Consider the following 19,077-nt stretch of genomic DNA (forward strand, 5'->3'; position numbering starts at 1 on the left):
TGCATGGGCTGAGCTTGTGCTATGGCCAGACGGCTCTGATTCAAGGAGTAGCACATGTTTCTTGCAACCCCTGCTCTGTGGTACTTGGAAACAGTGCAGGATCCAGGCTCTGAGTCCACCATGCCTGCAATTCTGGCTTTGCTAATGGAAGTGAAAGGGAACGTATGCCTATTGCCAGGATTTCTCCTTATGAATCTACCTGTATGGTCTCTGTTGTCATAGTAGGCAAGTACCTGGTCATTAACAATGGTCTCCACTCCTAATAACAGTCTCTGCTAATTGCAACTGATGCTGGTGGTATAAAGGCCCATGATTGTGGCCTGTAACTGTAGGCTGCTTGAGTTGCAGGCTGGGTGCATGCATGTATGTGTGTGTGTGTGTACATCTGTATGCATTCACATCTGGAGTACTGGGTTCAGTTTTAGGCCCCCCACTACAGAAAAGATGTGGACAAATTGGAGAGAGCCCAGTGGAGGGCAATGAAAATGGTTTGGGGGCTGGGGGCCATGACTGATGAGGAGGGGCTGAGGGAATTGTACTTAGTTAGTCTGGAGAAGAGAAGACCAAGGCGGGATTTAATAGCAGCCTTCAACTCCCTGCAGGGTGGTTGCAAGGGGGATGGAGCTGGACTGTCCTAAGTAGTGGTGGATGACAAGACAAGGAGCAATCGTCTCAAGTTGCATCAAGGGAAGTTTAGGTTAGCTATTAGGAAGAATTTTCTCACCAGGAAGGTAGTAAAACACTGGAACAGGTTACCCAGAGAGGTTGTGCACTCTCCAGCCTTGGAGGTTTTTAAGACCCGGCTCAACAAAGCCTTAGCTGGGATGATCTAGTTGGGGCTGGTCCTGTTTGGAGCAAGGGGTTGGACTAGATGTGACCTCCTGCAGTCCCTTCCAGCCCTCATCTTCTGTGATTCTACGATACATAAAGTGCCTTGTACAGTGGGGTCTGTCTGCAATCTCTAAGCACCAACGTAACTCAGCGTAACTAAAAAGAACATCCTTAATCTCCTCTTTTCCTTCGGTTTTGACTTGCTGAGTTTAGGATCAAGGTTTTCATTTGAAGGGGACCTTAAATTTCCCTCTTCAGTGATGAATCTTGCCAGGGGACACAGCGGACACTTAATGCCAGTTCTATTTTATCACTAGAAAAATAGTTTGGCAGCAACCGTGTTTACCAACTCTCATGAGATTTTTTTTTTTGTGGTCAAAGTCTTGCTTTATTTGGGGTATGGACATACTAATGCTTCACTGTGTGTCAGGAGCACTGTAGACACTGCCTGTGTGTGCTTGTGCCCCATGGGAAATGGGAGTTCACCTGGGGTAACTCACCCCCTGTCACTGAAGGCTTAACTACTGTAGTTTAGTTTCCATTTACACCGAGGTAGGAGCTCACACATGGGCACAGAATGATAGAACATGCAGGTTGGAAGGGACCAGGAGGTCACATCTCGTCCAACCCCCTGCTCAGAGCAGGACCAACCCCAACTATATCATCCCAGCCAGGTCTTAAAAACCTCGAAGGATGGAGCGTCCATCACCTCTCTGGCTACCTGCTTTTCAGTGCTTTACCGCAGAGCAGCTAAAGTACAGTGAAACCCAGGCCTCTCTTACCTGCTAGTGGGTTTTCTGCAAGTCCCAGCCTCTGGAGTCAGGTGATTACGTGAAACTCTCAGCTTTTCTTGGCAAATGCAAGCTTCTAGCTCTGCATGGTGCTGGGGAAAGCATAGGATGCATCACAACTGATGTTTGCCTTCAGATGGGCAATGAACACCCCCAAATTTCTCACTATTTAAAAAAAATCACATTATGTTTTCAATGTATCCTTTCGACTTGTCCTTGTAGGCCTGGTTTAAACTCTTGGGATTGGCTTTAACCCATCCAGCATTGCTTACAATCCACTTAATTGCAAATCCCAGGGGCAGGAGCTGCCCTATTCAGCACTGAATAACAAGGTGGCTAGTTATCCACTCCCTTCCATTGTCTCCTTCCCTTTTTGTTTTAAATCTCGTTAATATCTAATTAAGTGCTCCCTTTGTTGACCTTGTCCTTCGCAGCAAGGCAGGGCTAAATATTATGATAACATTTCACAACCAACTCTAATCCTCCCTCTTCTGCCCTCAGCGCACCAGAGGAGAGCTTTCTTCCCAAGCTTGTTGCTGGGTTCTGAAAACCCGGTTTGATTTTTAGTAAGTGCCGTTGAAAGAAAGAGAGAAAAGAAATCCAGAAAAGCCCCAACATTAGCCCGTGAGTTCCAGGGCGCTGAGTAATTGGTGGAGATTTCCTGGTTTTTAAAGAGCCACTGACATGCTCCAGTGACCCTTGCAACATCTAATAATTTCTCAAGTCTCCATTTAACTGTCACGCTCATCTATGGCGCGTTGTCTCTGAGTGATCGCCTACATGTTTGCGTGTAAACAGATGATGTATCCCTTGCAGGCAACTTCCTCAAGGGGCCCTGATCCAGGACTGCATGGGTGGATGGGGTGGTGATGCTCTGATGGATGAGGCCAAAACATGTAGGCACGTGCTTGAGCCCCTCTTTATTTGGCAAAGGATTTAAGTGCGCGTGTAACTTCAAGCACGTTCTTGTGTCCCAGTGACTTGAATGAGACTTCAGCTCGTGCCTAGTCGCTTTGCTGAACAGGGGCTGGTGCTACACAAGCTCTGTATCAGTAGAAAGAGTTAGTGAGGTGCTTTTCTCAGCCAGTATAATTATATTATGGTCCCTAGTGTGGATGCAGTTATAGTGATATAGCGGTACCTTAGGGTAGGCGACAGCTTTGTGCTGGCACACTTCAGTTGGTCAGGCTGCGAAGTGGCATGAGCTCTAAGAGATAGAGAAGTGCCCAGGACAGATCTAGCCATCTGGATTTAGCCCTTGCTCATTGGAGAGGTGGCTACTGTAGTTTAGCTGCCCCTAACCCTGGGGTAAGAGCTGGCACTTGGATTAGCACGTAGCAACGGATACATCGTATAGTCCCCGTCCCGTTTTCACTCTCCGTTACTTGTTCCTTAGTCCATCCCCTAAAGTATCTTTGTCTAACCTCAGGGCCTGTGCACTTGGGATGCACTTGAGAAACTGAATCCAAATTAACTTTTCAAATTGTATTAGTTAAAGTGATTTAATCTCTTGTACATGGTCACTCAGAGTCAGAATTAAAATGAGCCTCATCAATGGAGCTTAGTTTACTTCTAAGGATGAATTCAGCTCAGTTTCATTCTGAATGAGCATGTCCACACAGGGTTTTAATGTGGTTTAGTCAGACCGCTTTCAATGTACATTTTCTGTTGGATAGGATTAACTTTCCAGACTGTGTCCATGCAGACAAGGCCTTAGCGCTGGCGTAATTGTACTTGCATCGTGGGGGAGGGTGTTGTCCTCCTTTAACTAGGTAAAAGCTTCAACTAGGTAAAAGCCAAACAACTTGTGTTTAGACAAGGCCTTAGGGACTGCCTTGAGCACAGGAATGAAGTAGTTGGTTGAGCAGGTGAGTGCCCCAGTGATACATGCTCAGAGCCTGGGATATGCAACGATGAGGGAGCTCTTCCATGTAGACACCGGTGGCATGGGGATCCGTCTTGGTTCCCAGAGGAAACAGGGACAAAGCAAGGGGCAGCTGAGTAAGCCTGATGATCCCTGTAAGAGGCACCCAAGAGGGCTGGGTGTTGATACAGTGGGACATACAAATAGTGCCCGAGCAAGAGCTACTTTGGCAGTGTCCTGTATGTAACATGTGTTGAACCAGTGTCCCGCAGTTAAGCTCTCAGGGATGTTAGTGTGTGGTGGGGGGAGCTCATCAGGCTTGTCCTATATTTTCTGCAGCACATTACTGTCTTCTTGACTACAGAGAGGCCACCTGGACCCTGGGAATGGCAAATCTGGTCTCGGTGTTTGTTTCTTCCTGGACTTCAGGCAAGGAGCAAGCTACTCCCATGTGATAGCTCTCGTGGGATGTCCAGCCTGACTTAGGCTGCATTTCATCAAAGACAACGAGGTGGGCAAACCCCTCTGGGTTGAGCCACCTAATTTCAGTGGGGCTCCCCATGGGCAAAAGACTCTGCCCGCCTGGTTCTCTTGGCAGGGTTGGGGCCTGGCTGTGAGTGGAGTGCAGGTGGAAGTGGCAAGGTGTGTGCTGGGATCAGGAGCCTCCACAGGCTGCTTCGGCATGGGAGACGGTGCCCACGGGGGTCCGTGCTGGAACTCTGCAGACCCAAGTGTGGTCCGTGGGGCTGCTCCTTCTCCACTGCTTATAGAAAGCTGAATCTACCCATTGCTTCTCTGCTTACGCCAGCCAGAGCTGCTTGATCCCTCCTGGGCATGAGTGAAGCCAAGACGGCTGTCTGAGCCTAGTGGCCCTTTGGGCCAGTGTGCTTAGAGCACGCTGGTTTCTGTAGGCAGTGGTCTCCAAGGCAGTGCCGTGGCTAGCATCATGGGTGGCCATCCTGTACCCATGGACTAGGTTGGCTTCAGCGCAAGGCTCCAACTCCAGCCTCGAGAGCATTACAAGGTGACTTAAACACTGCTGCCCCACCCCAGGTGGGAGGGGGGAGAAAGGGATCAAATCTTCCTTCCTCTCTATAGCCCATCCCTTAATGGCCACCTGTGCTAGAGCTTCCCTAGACGTTCCTCCATGCCCGTTGTCCAAGCCCTGAGGAGTCAACTGGAGCAGGAGGTGGTGGGAGGAAGTGCAATTCATTTATATTGATTTTCTTTCTTTTTTTTTTTTTTTTTTTACCAAGCACCTAATTGAGGTTCATTAAGGGCTAATAGGAGTGAGCAAGGCAGGCAGCCCTGTGCCTGCCTTTGACTCCCGGCTTTGGTTGTGTTTGTTGCAGAGCGAGGAAGGTGGCTAATGAATAGGTGGTCTGGGAGCCTCGGGCTTGCAGCTCGGCTCCTGCCTGCCGCCGACAATGGGGCTGTGCTGCCAAGCGCCGTGGGGCGGCAGAAGAGGGGCGGCTGCGCAGGGGAGTAGCTTTCCTGCCTAGTGCGTCTTTTCACATCCTCATTATCAAATTATCTTTTTAACTCCGAAGGGGGGCTAATTAAGTGAAGTAAATGAAATCAGTGGGGAGGAAGCAGGAAGGGAGGGGATGGCTTGGGCTTCTTGCCTCCGTCGCCATCGGAGGAGCGGAGCTTTGCCGTTCCCTGGGGCTCTTTCCTCCTTTCTCTTGCTGTCCCTCAGACTCCTTGGTCAGGCAGGCACAGCCTCGTCCTTGTCCACGGAGCGGTCCAGCTGGGCGGGTGGCCACGGCAGGTTGGAACAGTGCCACGTGGGGGTAGAGACGGGCTTGCCCAGTGCCCCCCACCTCAGCCCATAATGGCTGGGAGCTTTGGAGGGACTTCCTGCCCATGGCGAGCTCAGCTGCTTGGTCTCAGCTCTGCTCTGAAAGTGCACGGCCAGTGGGAACCACGGCAGTACATGTCTAGACATTTCTTCTTCCTTGTTCCCCCACCCATCGCAGTCCCCCCACTCCTCCTTGCTGCTCTCATGACTCCATTGATATTGCCATAGCCCCAATAGGGTGCCCTTGTTCTGGATGCGGGGTGGGCACTTTGGATGCGAGAGCCGCTGCCCCGCAGGAGCTTGCAGTCTGACACCCCTGCCTGCCCTTGGGTCTGATGGCCGCTGCCTGTGCATCCCGCCGTCCCGGGGGGTGTCTCTTGCCTAATGCTATTTTCCCATGGTGTTTCTCGTCCCTTTGGGACCCTGCCTGTCGGGATCCCGCTGCGCTCTCGCCTGTGGAATGTCAGCACATTGATCCCTGTTCAAATTGACGGATCACAGTCAATACGGCGAAATTGCTCAATTCGAGGTAAGCTGACAGCAGAGGTTACAAATTAGAAAATTTTAAGCAGCAGCAGCTGTCTCTGTTTCCCCCCCGCCTTTTTATCCCCGTCCACTCCCCCCACCCCCCAGCCCCTTTCTCAGCAGTAATTATGGTGTGATTGAAGTGCTGCCAGGCTGTATCGCTGACACCTCTGTCTTTTTCCTGTAAACACGGGGAGATGAAAATAGACACTTGGAGACGCTGTGAGTGTCACTTTGAAGGTGTCTCTTGTCTCCTCCATGGCGACGCTGGAAGCACGGCTGTCATCTCCCTCCCCTCCTTGCGCAGTAGTTCGTACTCCGACTGTCAAAGGCTCCCGGATCCGCAGTCTTTTAGCATCAGGTTTCTGTCAGGAATCAAATAAAAATGATAAAGAAGCAGACAGACAGAGAGCAATCGTCTGCTCTGCGTCCCCTGCCGTGATCGGGGGGGAAGATGCGGGGAGCAGGGGGGTGCTGGAGGAAGACACACAAAAAAACAAGCTTTTCATCAGCCCGAATTAACTTTAACACCTTGTAAAGGGAAAGCACGAGCATCTCAATTGTGTTATCAGTGGGCTTGGTTTCCTCTATCGCTTTCCAGTCTTGTGTTTGGAGCCACTGCTTTGCGCCTGCAAATGGTCCCATCCCTCCAGGGGACCTGAGGCAGCAGCTCCTGTCACCTCCAGACCCAGCCACCATAGGATGACAGGAGAGGCGAGTTATTCCTCAACGGCATTACAGTGCAACTTGCACTAGGTGCTATCCCTGTACCCAGGGAAGCCCCATGCTGAACTGCCTGCAGTCAAAACTGGTGAGACAGACCTCAGCATGGGAGGAAAGGAGTGGGGTTGTCCCCACATTACAGATGGGGAAACTGAGTCAGTGAGAGTCCCCTGGACCTGGCTGTGTGCAGGGATTAAACTGTCCAGATACCAGGGCAAGAACTTCTGCAGGCAAGGACAGACAAACATTTTACCCGGTGTAATGGGCGGTCATGGTCCCCACTCCTGCTAAACATAGCAAGCCATTGGGCTAGTGTGGATGAGGCATTTCAGTTGCTGTAGCCACTGGCTCACAAGGGACTGATGGGACGAGTGGGATGCCTGGCTGTCCTTTGCTTTCCTAGCCCAAACGACCGGGTACCCTGGGACTTGCTAATTACCCGCTCTAGACTCATGTCACCAGTGTGGAAGCAGCAGTGGACAGATGAAGCAAAGAACTGGGGTGAAACACTTCTGGTGTAATATATACCAGGTTAGGTTTGATCTGCCTGTGTGCATCCAGGAGCATTTGTTTGCTACAGGCAACCTGTTGCCTGGCAGTGAGGCACAGTCTTAGCTGCCAGCTCTCTGGGATGCCCCAGGATAGACGTACTTCTGTCCATTCCTGCTCTGGTGTGCTTTACAGCAGTGTGTTCACCTGTCCCTGCTTCCCAACCAGGGAGAACAGGTGTGGCAGTGTCTGCGCATGGTCCAGCCATTGGAGAGGAACAGGAACCCACGTCAGGTTTGAGTGTCACACGAGGAGACAGAGAGAGCTCAGGATTTGAACCCGAGTCCCTGGTCTGGTGCCGTAAGCATGGTTGTTCTTCCTCATTAAATGTCAGCAGTTGTAGGAGTTGGGTAGCTGTGTTGGGTAGTTTGATGGTGAACATTGTTCACTCCAGAATAATATCTAGGACCGAACTGCCTCCAGGCCACATCACTGAGTCATGCGGCAGTCCCCAAGAGAAAGATGCAGCATGGTTTTCACCTCCGTAACATTGTGGTGGCTTCTATAGTGATGGCAGGGGACTGCTGCCATTGCTTTCCCTCTCCAGGCTCTGGACACAAGCAGGTGGTGCTGGCTGAGGCTGACGGGAAGCAATAAGGGGATCCCCCCTTGGCAGCCTCCACTAGTTGCGGGAGGTCTTCTGCTACTGGAAGCTGGCCTTCCAAAGGGCACCCTGCTAACAGCAGCCCCGCTGCTTGCCCTCCTTGCCTGGGGCACCATGGTCCAAGCTGAGACAGGTGCCAGTAGGACCGCGTCTGGCCTCACGGCTCCGAGACACAGTTGGTGTCATTCATGGCGTTGAAGAGAAGTGGGATTTAGCGAGGGCATTCCCAGACAGTCATAGTGGTCAGTGTGGTACCTTCTTCTGTCCTGCCTCCTTCCTTGCATTCAAAGCTCTGGATAAATCTGTGTCTAGTAACAGCGCCGATCATTATGTGAACAGGCCTACCGGCAATCACTCTCCAGGCTGGAAGACCTTGTATGATCTCTCCAGGGATCAGGAAGGAATTTCCTTCCCCCTCCTCTCTGTCCGTCCTCTGCCCTGTGACCGTGATTGCCATTAGCTCGGATACCTCGAGTATTGGCTGGTGGTGTTGGCAGGGCATGGTCCTGATTTTATTTGTGTTACCGTGGCACGTAGGAGCCCTGGTCACAGAGTCAGACCCCACCGTGCGAGGCGCTGCACAAACTGCAAATAAAAAGGCAATCCCTGCGGGGATGTTCTGGCGCGGTGATCCAGTCTGGCCCGGCGCGTCCTCTGTACCAGAACACAGACAAAGGCACTTTCCATCACCGAGTCATTTTGTGTTTCCATGGCCACTCTGCAAGGGGTTCGGACGGCTGTTGGTTTGTGCTGGATTTTCCAGCGGGTTGAGTTTTTGCCTTGTTTTATGTAGTTGAAAACAGCCCATGTGCGTGGGCTGGACCCACAAAACTGCTAGGCCTGCAAACTGCCCGCTTGATTTTAGGTGTTAGCACAAGTCGGTGTGTCGGAGATCTCCAGGGGTGTTTGCTAGGAAGCAACTTTTGGGGGTGTCTCCTTCTTTTGTGGTGTGATACAACAAAACACAATGTGTGAGCTCCCCCTGCTGGGCCTGCCGCAGGGTTTTAACTAGTCGCCCTTAAACCCCGAGTTGCGTTGTTGCGACCCCAAATGCAGGCGGATAAAAACAGTGTTCACAACAAGGGGGATGTTTGCGTTTCCATGTTAGGAATTAGGGAGAAAAAGGTGGGAGAGGCAGGGGATGCTCTTTATGGGTTTGCACACAGGTCGAGGGCAGGACAGGCATGGGTGGGGGTGTTTTTGCAGCTAGATATGTTGCGTGTGCATGCAGACCCGGACACAAGCATGGGTGAACCGGGCGGCCGCCCGGAGCCTGGACAGAAAGGGGGCCCAAAATGGTAATTTTTCTTCCATAGTCTGATTAGTATTATCATTATTTCTGGTTAAGAGGGGGTCCGATACTAAAAGTTCGCTCGGGGCCACCAGGAGTCTAGGTACGGTACTGTGTGCATGCTGGGCAGGTATTTTTTGGGAGCGGTGTTTGTACATTTGGTGAGTGCCCTTGCTGTATCTGGTATGTCCAGAGAGCGTGTGCATATGCACGTGGCCCTGCAGATCCCTGCCATGTCTTAACGTGGCAGCGTATCTACGTTTCATCACCAGGCAGCACATGCGTGCGTGATGCGGAGGGGAAGGAAGATGCTGTATGTCCCAGGCTCCACCAAAAAATAAGTCGATTTAAAACCAGTCCAGAGACGCAGGAACAAAGGACGGTCCTGGGTTTTCTGCCCCAGCCTCCAGAAACCCCCCAGCTTGGGCCCACGGCAGTCAGTCATCACAATAATTAAACTTCTTGTGCGGAGGTTGTTTCCTAAGCTCTGCTGCAATTCCGGAGGCAGCAGAAAGGTCGGCGGGGAGGGGAGAGCTGGGGGGGTCGACAGCCCCAAAGGAGGTGGCACTCCCGTCCCCCAGGTAGCCTTATTTCTGCACAGCTGAGGCGCGGCGCTCTCTCGCGCCGGCGGAGGGGAGAGGAGGGTATTTCAGGCCCCCGGCTCCCCGCGCCTGTGCCCCGCGTCGCTCGTTTAATTACAGGTTTTCAGCCGCAGACCGGTGGGCATGCATCGGCGGGGGAATCGGCTCCTCTACCCTGTCATTTAGCCTCTTCAGAGTGCCTCTTCAAAGAGGGGAATCTAGAAATTTTCTCCACAAGGTGCGGAGTGGACTGTCTCGGCCCCAGCATGAATATAATGACAGATGCATTTTACAGCAAGCTGGGACTGAATGGGCTCGACCATGGCTCTTTCTGTCAGCCAAGTCATTATTTTTTGTCATTTGCTGACAGTTTCGGGCTCACGCGTTTCTCTCTCTTTTTCTGTTTTTTTTCCCCCTGCCTGGAAAAATGGCTAGGTATCTACGAGACCCCAGCGGGGACGATCCTCTACCACGCTCATTTAGATATTGAGGCCTTTACCATGGACCGGGAGGTGCGGAAAATCAAGCAGGGGCTCGCCTTGAAATTCTCAGAGCTGGTGTACAACGGTACGTACCGTCATCCTCGCTCATCCCCTGCAAACTGAGGCTCCCCCCTCCTCCCATCACACCCCCAGAACGGCACAGGCCCCGTTGCTGCTAAAGGCAGCAAGTACCACTTGCTCGTTTGACTTCTTCAGCTTTACCAGAAATAGATATAGGCTGCGAAATTCAGGGCTGGGTAGAGATGGGTAAAGCCTCTCCTGTCATCCAGCACATGCCAGAGCTGAATGGTTTACTCTGACTCCAGTGCAGCAGCCTTGTCTTGATGCACCTGCAGAAGTGGAGGTTCTCCGGAGACAAGCCACTGCAAAGCTAGAGGGCTGTGCTCTGTCTTCCTTAAGCTGGTGGGAATCTAGAGCAACTCTGGATATCCTGTAGGGTGGCTGATATTGCAGAAATAATTGTGTTTCCTTTTGAGCACAATATGTGTCACTGGAGAGTGCCACAACCATGTCAAGGAGGTGACTGAGTTCTCTCCGCACCCGTGGAGAGGTACTGATTAGGAGCAAAGTCCCAGGCTCAACACCTTCAAGCGTCCGGGGAGCTCAGACTTAACTCTGCTGCTCAGTCCATCCCTCACCCCCACTGCTGTGACACGCAGGCTCCATTACTGCTGCAGGAGGTCACCAGCAACATGCTGCAGCTGGGTTTTTGTAAAAAGGCTGGTCTGCTCCATGAGGACCTGTGCCTGTGCTGGGTTGCCTAGTGTGGGGATCAGATCTCATGCTTCAGGGCATATGCCCATCCCTTGAGGCAGTCAAGAAGGTAGTCGTTGGCCAAGTGCATTATGTGGGCTTTGGAGCATCAAGTGTGGGGTTTACAAACCTTTACAAACCAGTGACCTTAATGCCACAAGCTGCTCTCTTGTAAAGTGTGATATGTTGGGGTGTGTTACAAGGGGATATATCCGTGGCTTGCATTTCACATATTGGAAATGCAGCCACAGGATTTAAGCCTGAACTGAAAGTAGTATCAGGCCCAAATGCTTCTATAGCTCAAGAGGCTTCACACCCAGAGCTGAATTTTGCAGACCTGCTGCACGGACAGCTCTTATGGGGGAGGAGGTGCATGTTAAGATCTTGTCCAAGCCTTCCCTGGAGCCCTTAAGCATTTTGCTCCTACATTCGTTGTACTGAAGAAACGTGCTATGCGGTGTGTAGCCCACAATGGGGCACTGTGCGTTTTTATGTTATCAAGGGTTTGGTTGGATGGAGCAACACAATGAAGCAGGAGACAAAGTTTGGTTTTTTAAGGCAGCTCTGACCAGCTTGTTGTTAGGAGACCGCAGCATCTGAGAGCTCAGCCTGCCAGTCACGTGGCCAGTCCTACAGTTGAGTTGAGTTTATTACTGGGGTGCGAATGATCAGAAAAGGGTGGAGGACCTAATTGGCTCACACAATGCAGATGGTCCCTGGTTCATCTCCAGCCCAGGTGAGCAATGATGGACACCTGCTGTTGTCTGATGCTCAGCCTCCTGCATGGGGAAAGGTTGATGGGTCTTGGTTTCAGCTCCAAGCTCCCAGCATTGCCAACAGGGGCTGGAGCTAGGGGGACCCGTGGGTAAATGGGACCTGACTCTTCTACTTCAGGGAAGGTTGTTCTTGAGTGGTCCACCCCCACTTTCCTCACTGTACTTGCTGGTGTCCGTGCTGTAGCCACTCCATGCATAAATGGAGCCATTATTTAGAATTAAATTAAGGAAACCAAGTTCATTTCTAGATCCCCTAAAAGCAAACATGGTTTTTCCTCCCTGCACTTGCAAAAGCCATGTTTTGTTTCTATGAGCTCACAACTGGACTATTTCATGACAGAGCATCTGTGTCCCTGCATATTGCACACATGGGGTGTGTTGCATTAATGGAGAAACAAAGTCTGCTGGAAGGGATGAGATTCCTCCCCCCCATAACAGTCATGTGGTTTTGACTCTTTTACTTGTCCCCTGACTTCATTCTGGTCACATTTATTGGTTTTCTCCACAATAACCAAAGCTGGAAATATACTTTTTAAACCAAAGGCTGACATCTTATGAAATAACAAGACTTTGGGAGCTGGGGCTTGAAGGAAACACTGGATGCGTCTACAAGCCATATTAGTGCAACATAAATTCCAGTGTTGATTGCGCCGGAGCTTATTGCTCCTGGGCACTGCGTTTGAATGTGTGCCCAGGAGTTGAGCCAGGCTGGAGCAGCCTCGGCTGGCAGGGGGCCTGGCGGATCAGCTTGCCAGCCTGGGGCTGCCCCGACCCGGCTCAGCGTGCTGCAGAGGGGAAGGCTGGGACACGAGGGTGCTCCAGTGTGGGGCTAGCTGGCAGCCCACACTAAGCTAGCCCACACTGAAGCACCCTTGTGTCCCAGCAGCCCCGTCAGGGTCTACACATGCGTTGTGGTGCGCTAAATAATGCTACCATAGGATAGCACTTGTGTTGACAACTACTATCCTAGGGCAGCGTTTGTTAGTTTACTGTGATCTATAGGGCCTCACGTGTAGACGCTGAGACTTTACTACAGAGCTAATTAGTCAACTCTGCAGTAAACGTCTTGTGTAGACCCTCCCATCAGCTCTCACAAGAGGTAGCAGTGCTAATTTCTGTCCATCCAAAGACAGATGCCCAAGCCTTCCTGTGCTCTTGGCTCCTTCCTCAGCAATTCCTCCCCAACCTCGAGTCAACTCCCTCCGACAGCTCAGTCTCTGTCCGTTCCCCCATTTGGTGCAGGAGCATATGTGCTGTTTAAGTCCTGTTTCGATGGCTTTAGGGATGCCTTTGTCTTGTGCTTCTGGCCTTCTGCAGAGGTGGGTTTTGGCCACAGCAAGGATGTTTTCCTTGGGGGTCCATCACTGGCCTCCTTTGTGCTGATCAAAAAGAGTGTTACTCCAAATCCAGCCCCTCTCTTTCCCCACCTCCATTGCTTTAATTCTTTTTCTGCTGCAGCACCTGCCTCTCATTATTTTTATTTCGTTGTATTATTCTGTATTACCATATATTAAAAAAAAAAGTGAAACTTTTTTATTTCTAAATGCCCTTGCTATTGGTAAGCAACAGGATTATTGTCTTTTGGGGGTAATAGTCGTCTTATTTTCCTGGTGAGCAGAAGTGAGTTCTGTGCACCTTGCCTGAAATGCTCCCAGGCAGAACATTAAACTAGCATCATCCTCGTCCTTGTCCGCGTGGAAGCCATGGGTTTTTCTGCGGAAATCTGAGCTCAGTCTCCTTTCGGTGAATCAACAACGAGGCTTTCTCAAAGCCAGATGTTAGAAAATTGAAACTGATAATTACCTTTTTAGCGAGTAACCTTTCCACAAGATAGTCATCTGGCTGCTTCATCTGGAGGCAGCAGCCAGTTCCAGCATGGAGAGCTTTTGACAGAACCACTGGTGGGTTTGTTAGTACTACTCCAGACATGCTGGCTTCAGCCTGGCAGGGTGCTAGCCATGACTTCTCTAACGACAGAGAGGTGGAGTCAAATCCTTAGCTGGTCCAAATCAGCATGGCTCTGTTCATCTTGCACCAGGTCAGGATCTGTTCCAGCTCTTTCTCTGAGACCACGGCTAGCCAAACTTTGCTTTAAGTCAGTAGTAATGCCCTAGGCTTATATTAGCCAAGGGGGTCAGAGCAGTAGAAGTCAAGGCACAATTCTGCTAAGGATTAATCGCATATATATAGATTCATATATTGTAAGGGGCTGGAAGGGACCTCGCAAGATCAGCATGCAAATAAAGTTATGGAGACTCCTTCTTGAGAGGTGAGGGGAAGAAAATAGGGAAGATTTTAGACTGGCAGCACTGCTGGGGGCAGAGTTAAGGCTGTCTTGCGTGTTGTGGGTTTTTTGTGTGCTGTTTGTTGTATGAATTGGCTAAAGATTTTTGTGGTTGTTGTATAGTGGCCATTGCATTGCACGTCCAGGATCTAGCTGTTGATTTCCTAAGTAGCGGGGGGGGTGTTGCTGACTGTTGTGAACACGAGGTTTTTGGGGAACCAAGGATAGCCTGCCTTGATAAAAGATAGCTACTGCTAGCATCCTCTTCTGCAGTGGGGTCATGAGCTGGAGACCCCAGTTTTGGTTCAGCCAGGACCCCAGCCAGGAAAGAATCATAACAGCTGAGCCTTGTCAGACGGAGCATGAATATAATTAATAATTCAGCTCGAGTCTAGCCTGGAATAAAGGACACGAAGAGCAATTTTATCCTATTGCTAGTGTGAGGTTACCACCCACCCGAGGGGGCCTGCTGGAGACCTGGCTTTCATGCTCTCATCTTTCTTTAACACCTAATTATTGTAACTAGTCTCTGAATTTAAGAGAATTAGTGTTTATCTTTTTTTTCCTCTCCCCCCCCCCAACCCCTCTGCCCCGATTGATCCCATTGTGGGAAGGCGACTTTGAAACAGACTTCTGTAGCTTTCTGCTCCCCTCACCCTGCCAGGTAGGACCAGGTGTTTAAATGCCATTGTCTCCCACAGACCTTGTTTGCTCCATCAGATTGAAATGATTAGGGCTGGATTGCAGTTACAAAGTGGGAAGGCTATTAAGCCGGATCACTTCAAGTGGGGAATTTGTTTGCAGTGGGGGGTGAAGAGGGAGGGAGTGGGGAGAGCGCCTCACACCTGGAGATGTCAGATCCAGTATTTAAGTAGCTGGTTATTATTTTAATGTGTCTTGGATTTAATTTTTTTTCCATTACAGGGAAAGAAAAAAAAATCCCAAATCATTCTTAAATCACAAAAGCTTTAACTTTAGCTTGTTGTTTAAAGGAGAAAGTTTATTTCCTTTGAGCTGGGCTCCTAGCCTGATGGCGATTGTGCCACTGGGCTTATGTGCACTGCCGCCTTTCCATAAAGGAGCCCAAAGCATTTTAGCAATGCAGCAAACTGATGCATGAGCATTGGGCCTGGGCTTGAAGGGCGCAGCTGGTTATAATGGCTTGCTTTCATGTTGTAACACCGTGTAAGACAGGGCGTGAAGAGCTACTCTACATCTGATGGGAACAGCAAGGGGAAGTCAAGAAGGCCAAATGTGACCCCTGAGGTCAGGAAGAATTTGGCTTCCATTCCAAGATTTGCACTCTGATGGGATTAAGGCATCCTCAACAAGAAGCAGTGGTTAGGACTTTGTTTTTACGTATGTCCTCAAAGATGGCTGGGAGGTTGGAGTAGATGACCTCCCGAGGTCCCTTCCAGCTGTACTTTTCTGTGATTCTGTGGTGTCTCTGGAAGCACAGGATGCTGAGTATTGGCCCAGGATCAACCCAGATGAGAGAGAATCACGTAGGGAACGACAGATCTCAACCGCTGCAGCACTCAGGTCTTCCATTGTTGACTCCATCCAACCCAAGTGCTGGCCTGGCTCAGTCCTTCTCAGCTCATGAAGTCTCACTGTCGTGTCCCTGTCCTGTCTCCTGTCCTTTTTATGACATGCTAGATATGCAGACAAAAATATCCTCATCCAAGACAACTCCTCGAGTGCTCAACACCTACCTTTAGATCGCTTGTCACCTGCCATAATGCTTTAATACCAGAAGAAGAGTCAGCGTGGTATCTGCAGTCAAGCTGCTAACTCGCTGAGCAGCCAGGTGGGACCACAGGGCTACAGCAACGTTGCAAAATCGGAGTATGGACAAACAGAACATTTGTGGTGCTTCGGGCCCTCAAAGAGCGAGGGTCCAGATGATGCAAAATGATGAAGTGCTGCACCACATCAAAATTACCCCTGGATGAAAGAGGAACAACCTGGAAGTACTTCAGTGTGAAGTGTTCCACGTACATTTATACCCTCGTTTATACCCTCCAGCAGAGCCGAAGGGGTTGGTTGTGCATCAGTATTTGGAGCTCCTGCTCCTGGGCATCTGAAGACGCCGTGTGCCCTGAGAGAGCAGGCAGGAGAAATGGAGCAACCACACCAGAGCTTGCGTGTCCCCACTGAAGGATACCTAGAGGGGAGGCATTGAAATTAGCTTGCCTTGGCCACCATGCACTCCATCCCTGCAACGACCGACCGAGCCATGTCAGAAGAACATGCCTGTCCTCCCAGCCCTCTCCTGCCTTCAGTTCGTGGTGTGAGCCTGCAAAACACCAGTCAAAGAGATGCAAATCAGCTTGGTGGCCATGGAGGCGCATCTTGGATTGGGGCACCTTCTACCCCATGCAAGGAGTTTGGAGCTTGTGGAGTGGCCTCTTCCCTAGCTGCATTGATCCAACCTGACTTTGTGGCCAACAAGGAAAGAAAAATACCCTTTGTGTTCCCTTAATGGCTCCCAGCCCCAAGTCCCCAAAGCCCAGCTGGGAAAGGAAAGCTGAGAGGGCACCTGTGTGTGAGCAGAGAGAGGCAGAGATTAGAGAGATAAAACTTCTGGATCACTGAAGACACTTAAATAGAATCCCTTTCTTTCTCCCCCTATCTCTTTCTCTATCTCCCTGTCTTTATTCTAGGTCTCAGGGGGCTTAATGGGCTAATTACTATACTTAGTGACAGGACAGTGCACAGGAATGGCAGGCAGGCAGGACCCGGGGCCCTACCAGCGCTTGTGCTTTCCCCATCAGCAAGCGCTTGGCGTTGCAGTAGGTTGAGGCCTGGCTGTCAGGATGGGTGCTCTTGCCAGTCAAGGAGACCCAGGACCCATTTGCTAGTCAGCTGGGCAGGCACTTGGCACCCAGCAGCTGAATGTGAAGATGCACACATCTGCTCTTCCCCCGGCAAGAGCTGGACTGTAGAGTTGCAGGCTGTCAGGGCGCGCTCTTTCCCTGACCTGCAGCTGCAGTCCTTTTCCCTGTTTGGTTCCCATGCAAAGCCCTCAGACTGCACTGCATGTAGCCCCATACAGCTATACTCTACCCGCCTCTGGGAACCCCTGTGTGGCCATGCGGCACTGTTCTTGCCATGCAAGGAGGCCTTCTCTCTTCACATAGGATACCCAATCTTGTCCCTGAGAAGCTGGCTGACAGGGTACTAGAAGAAAGCGGGTGGTGGTTTTTCTCCCAGATTGGTTGTTCGTTTGCAGATACTGCTCTTCCAGTCACCAAGTCAGATCAAAAGCCATCCAAATATCACGGCTTGGGTGACATAGGCTTAAACACCTGCCACTGAAGCTGCAGCCTTGGCAAGGAGACTCTCCGATAAAGTATTTAGCTTTCTTTAGCAAGCTGAGAACAGATGCACTCATCAGAGCCTTGCCACCCCGGGATTTTGTTCTGAAAGCTCCCACGACTCATCCCTGGTACCCCCAGCCTTGCTCCTGATTCCTGATGGGAGTATCTTCCACCAAGGAGCTGCAGATATTTCCTGTCCCTTCTCTGTGAACTGGGATCCAGGCTCAGGGACATGGTGACCCCACTGCCTTCTGTCTGGGGAAGGGTGTATGTGACTTCCTTCCGAGCTCTGGCACTAACTCAGACAGCTTTCCCTGTTTCCTCTCTTCCCCTCTGAGGCCAAATGCCTCCTTTGCCTTCCCTGCTGAGGGCAGCAAGAATGAATCCAAAATCCAACCTACAAGGAGTTGCTGTGGGAATCATGCCTGGTAGGAAAGGTGTTTGCCCAGCCTGTCCTTTCTAGGCAGCCAGTTCAAAGCCAATCCTGGCCCCTTGCAACCAAAAGATGCCCTCGAGTTACTGGCTTGTGAGTAATGACATTGATGGTTCCAAGTGGATTCTCATCCAAAACCCAGTGCACTTGCTGGCAGCCCCAGCAGAGAGGCCAAACGCTAAATGAATCTCCTCTTTAGCCCAGCAGCCTCCTGACAGCTCAGGACTGAAGCATGCTGCCAGGGCAGGGTGGGGAAACTCATGTGGTCTCTGTCTGTATGAGAGTTAAACACAGGGCACCTGGGCATCAACCCAGCACCTTCCCTGGCACTGACAGAGCGTGCATGTGAGAGATGCTCCAGGATGAGCTTGTTTCAATTTCTTCGCGCTAAATCTGCCAATAGGAGCGAGCGAAACTTCCCTGACAGCTTTCAGGGGACTCCGGAATACAATCCATGTCCCAGGTCCCTCCCGGGGGATGGGGCTAGGATGCCGGTGACAATTGGGGCTCAGACAGACAGATGTGCCTGTAAGGCCCCTCGGCAGCCCGCGGAGGGAGGAAAGCAGAGACGCGTCTGTCCTGCAGAGTGACAGCCGCAGCGTTACTCTAGAAAGGGCTGGGGAAGGTGAGCCTACCTGTGGCAGCCTGAGACATATGGGCCCTGATTCTCTCGCCTGATAAAGCCCCCGAGGTCAGCCCCCCCCCGGCCTGTGTTATCTTACTGGAGCGGTCTGGTCCAAAGGGGTCCTCACTGGGGCTTGAAGAAAGGAAGCAATGGGCTGAGGCCCGGCTTCGAAGATTCCTCTCCTTCTGCTCAGGGGTTTCTGTTTTGGTGCACGGTGGTTATAAGCGGGGTTATAAGGAGCTTGTTGTGGGGTCCTGGGGGTGAGGGAGTGCTGTGGCTCCTGTCTGTGAGCAGAGGAGCTGTGTCCAGTCCCTGGGATTAACCCTTGCTCCCAACACCCAAAACACCCAGGGCTCCTTTCCTCTCATCCCCTTCAGAGAAACTCAGATGCCTTCACCAGTGCTGCCCCAAAAGTCCTGATGTCCCTCTGTCCTGATGCCCCTCTGTCCTGATGCGCGTCCCACACCCCTCCCACTGGCCTGTTCCCAATACATCTCTAACTCCAGCCATAGCTTAAAAGCACTTCTGCCTTCCTGTCCTGCTCCTCTAACTCAGATTCACCAGAAAGCAGTTACGGTCTCCCAGAAGAGTCATACGTCTGTGCTGGGAGGACCCGCCTCCCGCCCCCCGGCTCCTTTCGAGGGCTTGTTTGGCATTTTTTATGTAACATTAGTGATTTTCCCTCTTCTAACCTCTTCCCCGCTAAGGATCCTGAGGAGGTTTAAAGGCACAAGTGGGTGAAACCACTCAACCTGATAGCCCAAAGTCTGCCTGAACCTAGATGGCCTCTTGCACTCACGTGGTTGAGGCATATCAGTGG

At 51.2% G+C, this 19,077-nt stretch overlaps 1 protein-coding gene across 1 annotated transcript in view; it reads left to right on the top strand.

The window, feature by feature from the left end:
* The window catches only part of ASS1 (argininosuccinate synthase 1), a 65,757-nt gene that overhangs the window by 40,366 nt on the left and 6,314 nt on the right, over nucleotides 1-19,077 (top strand). The window contains exon 13 of the mRNA XM_014610553.3: nucleotides 9,996-10,127. Within this exon, the coding sequence (XP_014466039.1) occupies nucleotides 9,996-10,127 (132 nt within the window). The remainder of the gene's footprint in view (nucleotides 1-9,995; nucleotides 10,128-19,077) is intronic.

Source organism: Alligator mississippiensis, chromosome 12 (genome assembly GCF_030867095.1).
Source record: "Alligator mississippiensis isolate rAllMis1 chromosome 12, rAllMis1, whole genome shotgun sequence".
In the NCBI taxonomy this organism is placed as follows: Eukaryota; Metazoa; Chordata; order Crocodylia; family Alligatoridae; genus Alligator; species Alligator mississippiensis.